This window comes from Eulemur rufifrons, chromosome 30 (assembly GCF_041146395.1).
Source record: "Eulemur rufifrons isolate Redbay chromosome 30, OSU_ERuf_1, whole genome shotgun sequence".
Lineage (NCBI taxonomy): Eukaryota > Metazoa > Chordata > Mammalia > Primates > Lemuridae > Eulemur > Eulemur rufifrons.
Window position 1 is genome coordinate 89,862,968 of NC_091012.1, and position 12,333 is coordinate 89,875,300.

At 35.9% G+C, this 12,333-nt stretch overlaps 1 protein-coding gene across 5 annotated transcripts in view; it reads left to right on the forward strand.

The window, feature by feature from the left end:
- PHKA1 (phosphorylase kinase regulatory subunit alpha 1) overlaps positions 1 to 12,333 on the forward strand; it is a 142,243-nt gene that overhangs the window by 87,925 nt on the left and 41,985 nt on the right. For 3 of the 5 annotated variants that reach the window (XM_069464047.1, XM_069464048.1, XM_069464049.1), the window contains exons 19-21: positions 795 to 971; positions 2,498 to 2,589; positions 2,955 to 3,094. In XM_069464047.1, coding sequence (XP_069320148.1) covers positions 795 to 971; positions 2,498 to 2,589; positions 2,955 to 3,094 — 409 coding nt within the window. The remainder of the gene's footprint in view (positions 1 to 794; positions 972 to 2,497; positions 2,590 to 2,954; positions 3,095 to 12,333) is intronic. The other 2 variants (XM_069464051.1, XM_069464050.1) reach the window with 1 other exon arrangement.

Genomic DNA, 12,333 nt, shown 5'->3' on the forward strand with positions numbered 1-12,333 from the left:
GTTTCTATTACCCATATTCAGAGATCATGTTATAGAAGGTGTGTGGGGAAGGGGGAACCCAAGAGGATAGAGATCAGTATCTATCTTCTTCACCACTGAAGAAACTTCAGCACCTAGTACACTGCCTGGTACATAGTAGCCAATAAATATTTGGTGAATAAACAAATGAGGTGACTAAAAAGACCAGTGTGTGCCCAATAGTCCTTTCTATACCAATGCCACATAAAGATTGTTTTTTTCATTAATAATTGTAGCTGCTATTTTGTAGAATCTGTCTATCTACAGCTAGGCTCAATGTTTGGTGAAAAACTTTTGCTGTTCCCCAACTCTTCCTCATAAAAGTCTTCTCATAATCGAAGGTTCCTGTTGTGCTTCTCCTCTACCACCGCCACCACCAGTGCCACCACTACCACAACGTGCACACACGCACATACACAGATTATTAAATGCTTGCTCCACCTGTCCTCACATAAGTACATACTGCTTTCAGGAACCCTAACATTATCTCAGCAAAGTTGAGGAACAGGTGGGTCCTGGTAAATGGCCATAGTCTCTAAATCTTTTTTTTCTTTTCCTTTTTATTCCTCTTCTCTTCCCTCCACAGTCTCTAAATCTTAATGCTATGAGGTTATATAATGATCACAAGCTTTTTTTCTCCCATGTGCTAAAAACAACCTACTTCTGGTGCTGCGTTGTGGGCACAGGAGCCAGTCATTCTGTTTGCTGGGGTAGAATTGTGAAATAACTAAAATATTCATTTTTTTCTCTTCCTCCTCCCCACACTAACCTTGCAGCTCGCTGTGGTGATGAAGTTGCTCGTTATTTAGATCACCTTTTGGCGCACACTGCTCCCCATCCTAAACTAGCCCCTACCTCACAGAAGGGAGGGCTAGATCGGTTCCGAGCTGCTGTGCAAACAACCTGCGACTTAATGTCCTTAGTGACCAAGGCCAAGGAGCTGCACGTACAGAGTGAGTAATGACATGACTCACTAGAGTCAGACACAGGATGATGTGAAGCCCAGGATGTGGGTGGGGCATTGATTAAAATGTAAGCAGGAACTTTGTTTTGTTCACTGCTTTATCCCCAGCTCTGACAGCACCTAGAACATAGTATATACTCAAATATTTGCAAAATTAGTGAATTGGGTATAGTTTTGCTGTGGATGTAGTCTAGTTTAGCCAGTAACATAGTAAGAAGAGGCAGAACAAGACACATGGAGCATATTCAATTTTAACATATAGTTAAAATTGGTAGGAAGGGCTTTTCCTTTGGAAAAATTACTTCTGTGGAAGTAATTTTGTTTAAAGAGAATGCTTTGCAAAAACTATTTACAAGATACCCATGTAATGGAGAAGGGAGATAGTCTCCCTTAAGTAAGCTACATTTGGGTCCCTTAAGCCAGCTGTAAATTTTGCAGTCAGTTGTTCCAGCCATGTAGACTTGTGTTTGTCAAATACAGTATTCATTCTTAACAACTTTGCCATTCTCTTCTCCATGACCACTACCCTCCTTCAGTTGTATTTACAATAGAGGATATTTTCTACCACACATTGCCAGTAGTCGTGGTTCCTAAGAGTGTTCAATGGCCCTATGGTAGCTGGATGTGAAGGGAGAGAATGGCTCCTTGACCATACCTAGAAGACCTGAATTTAACATTTTACAGATGATGAGAATGATTGAGATGCATGCTCTTGTTGTCTAAAACTTTATTGACCATTACTAACCAAAGATATTAAACATGGACACTGGGGTGCCATTTAACATTGTAACGGGGTAAAGCTTAGTATGCCCTTTGAGTATGCTTCCTTGAGAAGGACTTATATGAAAAGATGAACTTTATTAAGTTATACTTCTCAATTATGAATCAGGAAACTTAAGCTTAATTCACAGCTCTGCTACTTACTTGCTCAAACAGTTATTTGAGCTCCATGTCTCTTTCTGTGTCTATAAAATGGTGAAAATGATAAGAGAGTATCTCCTTAGAGGTTATGGTAAGTATTTCAACAATGGACTGTAAGTAAAAAAAATCTTAGGAATATCTCAAAGTTGGTCAGCCACTACATTTTTTTTGATCCCCTAGATAGGATCATCCATTCATCTATTCTCAGGGAAATCCAACCACTAACAGCCAGATATTTTCCTAGGAAAGTTAAAACATAACTGGGTTCTTTCTGTTATATGTGGTCTTCTGTCAAAGTGTCAGTGATAGCACCATTGTGGTATTGATTACATTAGTACCTTTAATATATTATATGTCCAGCTAGTGCTACAATTCTAGAAATTCAATTCAAAATATATTTATTGATTAATTGGATAGTCTTTAAATTATCTAATATTCATATTTATTTTCTTTGATATTACCAAGAAAAGAGAAATTTCTCATTCCTGTTCTATAAAGACTGACTCATATGTGACCTCATTGTTGAGGTCAACTGTGCATTTTTATTAGTCTCCTAATTATCTAACCTTTCCCATAAATGTCAACCTCTTGCAGATGTTCACATGTATCTTCCTATGAAGTTATTACAGGCTTCCCGGCCTTCATTCAACTTACTTGACTCACCTCATCCCCAACAGGAGGAGCAGGTAAACCTGCACTTGAGATGTTTATATCAGCTTTTTGCAAAACTGCCATCTTTATGGAAAATAATAGAACTAGTTATTAGGGTACCTGTTAGTAACTAGTGGTAGGCAAAATGCTATTCTGGTGAAGATACATGTCCTTTTCAGTTCACCTTTAAAGTGGGCAAGTTTTTCTAGTCAAGCTTTAAGAAAATTAGATTGCTGTATCATATGTCTTGAAGGTTTTATTATTTATGCTTTTCTTTTCATCAACATTTAGAAAGTTCATATGGAAATGTTTATAGGTAAAAAGATAACTCATTTCTAGGGCATTATTTAAGTTGTACACTTGCGGACTTGATTTCTCTTTATCGTTTCTCAAACTAAAGGTTCCCTCTGTTCATGTGGAAATACATCTTCCTAGAGATCAGTTTGGGGAGGTGGACTTCAAAGCACTGGCTTTGCAGTTGAAGGAGACCTCAAGCTTACAGGAACAAGCTGATATCCTCTACATGCTGTATACTATGAAGTAAGTGATGGATATTATCAATCTAGTTTAATTCATATATAAGAAAGTATAGCATAGTAATACAGTATAGTTTTGGAGTTTCATTGATCTGGATTTGAATATAGTTTAGCAGCCTACCCATTATGTTACTTCAAAACCTCAGTTGTCTTTATTTATAAAATGTGGATTATACCTACCTCATAGAGTTATTGTAAAGATTAACCACTATATAATATCTGTAAATTCTCTAATACAATGCCTGGCACATAATAGGTAATTAATAACTGATAAGTATTATTATCATTATTATGGTTATTATAAAGCCTCCATTATTTGGTAAAACCTATAGATAAATTCTTAACTCAAAAGAAGGAAGACTGTAGAGGCTTGTAGCAAAAAGAAACCAACATTTTTTAGTGCTTGCTAAGTGTCAAGTACCCTGCTAGTGACTTTTTATCTAGGTACCTCAAATTCAATATGTCTAAATTGAACTTTTCTTTCCTGCCCCTCATGCCCCCACACAACAATATTTTGTTCTTCCTCCTTTTTCATGTTATGGTCACCATGAAGAGGCAAGATGGACCCCCTTCCCCTAAATTTGGTTTGGATATTGAGACTGATGATTCCATACACATACCAAGAAGATGTGGAATGTTTATTACTCACATAATGAGGCTTTCTAGGGAGAACAGAGAAGATTCTCAAGTTGCTCCTCAAAAAGCTTGAGAGAACAGGGAAAGAAGACTGGATTTAAGGTTTTATTATGATTAGGGGGTGAGAGTTCTGACTGGCACCAAAGGAAGGAGCACTTGGACTGTCTTATCACCTTCCCAGATGTAGAGGCAAAGGGAAAGGGGAGTGGTGGGACTGGAAAGCTATCAGCAGTCAAACATCAAAAATGGAATCAGACTCTATTAAATTCTTTATCTGTCTTCTCTCTACCTTTCAGAGCTTTATTATGATTGTTTTATAAATGTTCTCCTGTATTTATCATCTATTTAGAAATGCATCTACTTTATCTTGTCCAGAACCAGAAGTCTCATTGCAGTTATGTTTTAAGAGATTGCTTATCTTTTACAGATAATACTGAAATATTTAGGAATAAAATAATATCTGATATCGTCTTCAAAATAATCCAGGGGAAAGAGAGAGTGAGAATATAGATGTAACAATATTAGCCACGTGTTAATAACTGTTCAGGCAGGGTGATGACTCCATAAGCATTCATTATACTATTCTCTTTATTTTTGTTTAAGTTTGAACAATTCTATCATAAAAAGCTAAGGATCTCAGGATCCAAGGACCAACGTGGTGATGAGGTTGCTAGGTTTGGATTTTTTTTTTTTTTTTGCCTCATACGTCCTATATTGAGTCCTGGAGAAGCCAGCAACCTAAAAAACACCAATGTGCATAGACAACAAAAGCCCCAAGGAAAAAAACCTGTTCCTTCTAGACAAAAGACTAGGAAGGGGGCAGCCTAGTCTTTTTTGTCCTATAGAGTTTTCCACATTCTACATTTTGCATGTTATATCCTCATGATGTTGTTTAACATGTACCTCTCTCCTTTGTATTACCTAAAAATTGGTAGTAAGATCTATAGGCTTGATAGATCCAGGTTCAATTTTTTTAGGCAAGACAACTTCATATGTGGTGCTCTGTACTTCCTATTATATCACATCTGGAGGCACATCATGCCTGGTTATTGCTCTTTTTGTCATGTTAAGATCGATCAGGCATTACTAGCCTGATCTAGCCATTTTTAATTAAGTTCCTCATTAGCTTTTCTCCTAATGATTTTAGCAGCCATCAGTGGTCATTACCTAGATCCATTATTTCATTAGAGGCTGCCAAATCTTGGTCTTCTAAGTCTATAAAATAATATTTTAATGTGCTTATCTTAACAAGTCTCTTCCCTATTTAAAATTTTTCAATTTGCTTCCCTTAAGCAGAGGAAAAAGTTTGAGATCCTTAATATGTCATTTAAGAACCTCCAAGATAAAGTTCCTGACTACCCTCTAGACTCCTATTTCACCATTTTCTGACCTGAAATTGATATTCCAGAAACACTAAAGTACTCGCATTTTTCCACCAACGTTAGGCTGTTTCTCATTTCTGTGCCTTTGTTCATGTTATTATCTCTGCATGGAACTCTCTGTCTCCTCTTCTTCACCAGGCTGAGTTGTACTCATCCAATAAAACTCAGCTCATAACATATCCTCCAAGAAGTAATCTTTGTGAAACCTTTCCCTTCCCTACCCCATGCTCCTTATGTATCCCTCTATAATGCACTTACAAACTTATTTTTTTGTATATATCTCACCCCACTAGACTAAGCTCCTCAAGATCATTGAGTATGTTTTATTTTTCTTTCTAGCCTCAGAATATGACCCACTGCTTGCCTTATAGTGTGTCCTCAGTATAGGTTGGACAAATGAATGAACTTCTTTATTTAATCCTTACACTTTTTCTATGAAGTAGTTGGTACCTACATTTTTTTAAAGATGGGAAAACCAGCTCAGAGAGGTTGTACAACTTTCTCAGGGTCACACAACTAGGGAAAGAGACAAGATTAAAAACCTTGGTCTCTCTGACTCTAAAGCCCACACTGGTTCCATCAAATTATGCTATTTAATGAGTAAGTGAAAAAGACATGGGTCTTCCTGTTAGCGGAAAAGCCCTTCAGCACCAGAGTAAAATTTTGTAATCCAATTGTTTTAAAAATAACCCAAATAAATTTTTAGCCATTTAAGGCCTGCCTGCTTTTTATATTCCATAAAACCCCACCCCATATCTGCTAATAATAGATAAGACCCGAGCCATGAATACCCCAAACCACTGCTGCCCTTCAAAGCTCACTAACGCAAACATTCCCTGTAGTGATGCTGAGGGATATCACCTAGACATGCAACTTCTCTCCACCTTTTCCTCTTCCTCAGTGAATTCCCTTGCCCTTCTTCACTTCTGGATGGTCATTGCTGTTCAAGAGGGAGTAGAGAGAGAATGATTGGTAGAAAACTTACTTAAAGAAATAATAACAGAAAACTTTTCAAACCCGGAGAAAGATATAAATATCCAAGTACAGGAAGGTCAAAGGTCTCCAGTCAGATTCAATCCAAATAAGACTACTCCATAACATATTATAATCAAAATGTCAAGGATCAAAGGCAAAGAGAGGGTCCTGAAAGCAGTGAGAAAAAAGAAGCAAATAACATGTAAGGGAGTCCCAATAAGGCTAACAGCACACTTCTCAGCAGAAAACTTACAGGCTAGGAGAGATTAGGATGATGTACTCAAGGTGTCGAAGGAAATAAACTGCCAACCAAGACTACTATACCCACCAAATCTGTTCTTTAGAAATGGAGCGATAAAGACTTTTCCAGACAAACAAAAGCTGAGGAAATTCATCACCACCAGACCTGTCTAAATACTAAAATGAGTTATTCAAAACAAAAGACATTAATGAGAAACACAAAAACATCTGAAAGTATATAACTCACTGATAAATGTAAGTACATAGTCAAATTCTGAATACTCTATTAATGTAATGGTGGCATGTAATTGCTTATATCTTTGGTATGAAGGTTAAAAGAAAACAATTAAAGTCCAAAAACAACAAATGCTGGTGTGGATGCAGAGAGAAAGGAACGCTGATACACTGTTGGTGGGACTGCAAATTATTACAACCTCTGTGGAAAACAATATGGAGATTTCTCAAAGAACTAAAAGTAGACCTACCATTCAATCCAGCAATCCCACTACTAGCTATCTACCCCAAGGAAAAGAAGTCTTTCTATCAAAAAGACCCCTGCGTTTGAATGTTTATTGCAGCACAGTTCACAATTGCAAAGATGTGGAATCAACCAAAGTGCCCATCAATTCATGAGTGGATTAATAAAATGTGGTATATGTATACCATAGAGTACTACTCAGCCATAAAAAAGAATCAATCAATGCCTTGCAACAATTTGGATGGAACTAGAGACCATTCTCCTAAGTGAAGTATCTCAAGAAAACAAACACTGCAAGTACTCGTTATTAAATTGGACCTAACCAATGAGCACACATGTGCACAGAGAGAAGTAAAACTCAGTGGAAATCAAGCAGGGGGGATGGGGCAGGAGGGGAAGGGAAAAACCTACCTAATGGGTACAATGAACACTATTTGGGTGATGGGCACACCTATAGCCATTACTCAAACATTACAAAAGCAATCCATGTAACCAAAAACATTTGTACCCCCTTAATATTTTGAACTATAAAACAAAATAATAATAATGATAGCTACAATAGTCTGTTAAGGGATATCCAGTATAAAAATGTGGCATCAAAAATTTTAAATGGGGCCGGGTGCGGTGGCTCACGCCTGTAATCTTAGCACTCTGGGAGGCTGAAGCGGGAGGATCACTGGAGGTCAGGAGTTCAAGACCAGCCTGAACAAGAGCGAGACCCCGTCTCTACTAAAAATAGAAATAAATTAGCTGGACAGCTAAAAATATATATAGAAAAAAATTAGCCGGGCATGGTGGTGCATGCCTGTAGTCCCAGCTACTTGGAAGGCTGAGGCAGAAGGATTGCTTGAACCCAGGAGTTTGAGGTTTCTGTGAGCTAGGCTGACGCCATGGCACTCTAGCCAGGGCGAAAGAGCGATACTCTGTCTCAAAAAAAAAATAAAAAAAAATAAAAAAAAAATTTTAAATGTTGGGTGAGTGGAGTTAAAGAGAGGGGTATTTTTTCTCTTTTCTTTCTTATTGCAATCACAGTTACATTGTTGTAAGTTTAAAATATCCTTTTATAACTATAAAATGTGTTTTGTAAACCTCCTGATAATCAAAAAGCAAAAGCATATAATAAATACATTAAAAACAAAAAGCAAGGAATCAAAATATACTACTAAGGAAAATCACTTAACTACAAAGGAAGACAGGAAAAGAGAAAGAAAGGTATACAAAAGAACTAGAAAACAATTTTTTAAATGGCAGTAGTAAGCCCTTACCTATCAATAATGATCTTGAATGTAAATGGATTAAATTCTCCAATCAAAAGGCATAGAGTAGCTGAATGGATTAAAAAAACAAGAGCCAACTATATGCTGCTACGAAAAACTCACTTTACCTCTAAGTTCACACATAGACTAAAAGTGATGGGATGAAAAAATATATTTTATGCAGATGGAACCCCAAAGAGAGCAGGAGTAGCTATTTTATATCAGATAAAATAGACTTTAAGTCAAAAACTATAAAAACTGACAAAAAAGGTTATTTTATAATGATAAAGTGGTCAATTCAGCAAGCAGATGTAACAATTGTCAACATATATGCATCCCACATCAGAGGACCTAAATATATAAAGCAAACATTAATAGATCTAAACCTTCAACAACCCACTTTCAGCAATGGACAGATCATCCAGACAGAAAATCAACACAGAAACATTGGATTTAAAGTGTACACTAAACCAAATGGATCTAACTGATATTTGCAGAACATTCCATCCAACAGCTATAGAATACACACACATTCTTCTCAACTTCCCATGGAACATTCTTCAGGATAGATTATATATTAGGCCACAAAACAAGTCTTAATAAATTTAAGATCAAAATCATACCAAATATTTTTTCTGACCAGAGTGGTAGAACTCAATAACAGGGAAAACCTCAGAAACTTCACAAATATATGGAAATTGAACAACATGCTCCTAAATAACCAATGGATCATTGTTGAATTTAAGGGGGAAATTACAAAATTTCTTCAGAAAACTGAAGAGGAAACAAACATACCAAAACCTATGGGATACAGTAAAAGCAGTTGTAAGGGTAATGTTTATAGTAATAAATGCCTACATCAAAAAAGTAGAAAGATCTCAAATAAACAACCTAAGGTTGTACCTAAAGGGACTAGAAAAACAAGAACAAGCTAAACTCAAAATTAGAGGAAGGAAAGAAATAACAAAGATCAGTGTGGAAATAAATTAAATAGAAAGTAAAAAAAAAAAAAAGATACAAAAGATCATCAAAACAAGGAGTTGGGGGGGGGTTGTTGTTTATTTGTTTTAGTTTTTGAAACAGAGTCTTACTCTGTTGCCATGGCTAGAGTGCAGTAACATCATTATAGCTCACTGCAACCTCAAATTCTTGGGCTCAAGTGATCCTCCTGCCTCAGCCTCCCAAGTAGTTTAGACTACAGGCATGTGCCACCATACCCTGCTAATTTTTCTATTTTTTTGTAGAGATAGGGTCTCACTCTTGCTCAGGCAGGTCTCAAGCTGCCAACCCCAAGCCATCATCCTGCCTCGGCCTCCCAGACTGCTGGGATTACAGGCATGAGCCACCATGCTCAGCCAAGGAGTTGGTTTTTTGAAAAGATAAACAAAATTGACAAAGTTTTGGCTAGACGAAGAACAAAGAAGACCAAATAAATAAAATCAGAAATGAAAGAGGAAATACTATAACTGATACCATAGAAATACAAAAGATCATTAGGGACTATTATGAATGATTATATGCCAACAAGTTGGAAAACCTAGAAGAAATGGAAAAATTCCTGGACACATACAACCTACCAAGATCAAACTATGAAGAAATAGAAAATCTGAGCAGACCAATAATGAATAAGGAGGCTGACTCAATAATAAAAAGTCTCCCATCAAAGAAAAGCCCAGGACCTGATGGCCTTGCTGCTAAATTCTACCAAGCATTTAAAGAAGAACTAGTACCAATTCCTTTTAAACTGTTCCAAAAAATTAAAAAGGAAGGAATTCTTCCAAATTGAGGTCAGCATTACCCTGATACCAAAACCAGACAACGACACAACAACAAAGAAAAGAAAACTAAAGGCCAATATCCTGATGAACATAGGTGCAAGAATCCTCAACAAGATACTAGCAAACCAAATACAACAGCACATTAAGTGTCAAACAAGATTCATCCCAAGGGATGCAAGGATGGTTCAACATATGCAAATCAATAAATGTGATATATCACATTTAACAGAATGAAGGACAAAAACCATATGATAATTTCAGTAGATGCAAAAAAAAGCATTTGACAAAATCCAACATCACTTCATGATAAAAAAAACTCTCAACAAATTAGATATAGAAGAAATGTACCTGAAAACAATAAAAGCCACATGCAACCAACCCACAGCTAACATCATACTGAACAGAGAAAAGTTGAAAGCTTTTTATCTAAAATCTGAAACAAGTATGCCCACTTTGACCACTCCATTCAACATAGTACTGGAAGTCCTAGCCAGAGAAATTAGGCAAGAGAAAGTAATAAAAGGTGCCCAAATTTGAAAAGAGGGAATTAAATTGTCCCAGTTTGCTGACAACATGGTCTTTTATATATATATATATATATATATATATATATATATATATGTATATATATCCCTAAACACTCCACTAAAAGTTGTTAGAACTAATAAATGAATTCAGAAAAGTTGCAGGTTATAAAACCAACATACAAAATCAGCAGCAGTTCTAATGCTAATAGTGAGTCATCTGAAAAAGAAATCAAGAAAACAATCCCATTTATAATAGCTATAAAAATACCTAAGAATAAATTTAATCAAGTTGACATACCTCTATAATGAAAACAATAAAACATTGATGAAGGAAATTGAAGACAATTAAATGTAAAGACAGCTTATGTTCATGGATTAGAAGAATTAATATTGCTAAAATGTCTTTACTACCTAAAGCAATCTACAGAGTCAATGTAATCCCTACCAAAATTCCAATGACATTCTTCACAGAAATAGAAAAAACAATCCCAAGATTCATATTGAACCACAAAAGACCCTGAATAGTGCAAACAATATTGATCAAAAAGAACAAATCTGGAGGCATCACACTACCTGGCCTAAAAGTATATGATTAATACAAAGCTATATAACCAAAACAGCATGGTACTGGCATAAAAACAGACACATAAACCAATGGAATAGAATAGAGAGCCAAGAAATAAATCCACACATTTATAGCTAAGTGATTTTTTACAAAGGTACCAAAAACACACAATGGGGAAAGCATAGTCTCTTTAATAGACAGTGTTGAGAAAACTGGATACCCACACAAGAGAATGAAATGAGACCCTTATCTCTAACCTTATACAAAAATTAACTCAAAGTGAATTAAAGACTTAAATGTAAGACCCCAAACTATGAAACTACTAGAAGAAAACTGGAAGGGGAAATGCTTCATCATGATGGTCTAGGCATGGATATTTTGGCTAACATCTCAAAAACACAGGCAACAAAAGCAAAAATAGACAAATGGGATTATATCCAACTAAAAAGCACAGCAAAGGAAACAGTCAACAGAGCAAAAAGACAACCTACAGAATGGGAGAAAATATTTACAAACTGTACATCCGACAAGGCGTTAATATTCAAAATACATAAGGAATTCAAACAGCTCAATAGCAAAGAAACCCTAGTAACTCGTTTTAAAACCGAGCAAAAGATCCGAATAGACATTTCTCAAAAGAAGACATACAAGTGGCCAAAAACATATGAAAAAATAGTCAACATCACTAATCATTAGGGAAGTGCAAATCAAAACCACAGTGAGATGTCATCTCACCCCAGTTAGAATGGCCATTATCAAAAGGACAAAAGATAACAAGTGCTGGAGATGTGGAGAAAAGGGAACTTTTATACACTATTGGTGGGAATGTAAATTAGTACAACTATTATGGAAAACAGTATGAAATTTCCTCAAAAAATTAAAAATAGAACTACCATACAATCCAGCAATTCCACTGCTGGGTATATATCCAAAGGAATTGAAATCAGTATCTTGAATAGATATCTGCACTCCCATATTTTTCATAGCATTGTTCACAGTAGCCAAGATATAAAATCAACCTAAGTGTCCATTAGTGGATGAATGGATAAAGAAAATGGTATGTTTATTAATATTAATAAATTATATTAATATTATTAATACATTATATTCCACCATAAAAAGAATGAAATCCTGCCATTTGCGACAACATGGATGAACCTGGAGGATATTATGTTAAATAAAATAAGCCAGGCACAGAAAGACAAATACCACATGATCTCACTTACATGTGGAATCTAAAAAAGTTGGTCACATAGAAGTAGATAGTAGAATCTCGGTTACTAGAGGCTTGGGTAGTTAGGTAGGAAGAGGGAATAGGGAGATATTGGTAAAAGGATACATAATTACAGTTAGATAGGAATAAATTTTGAGAGATCTATTATACAGCAAGGTGACTATAGTTGATC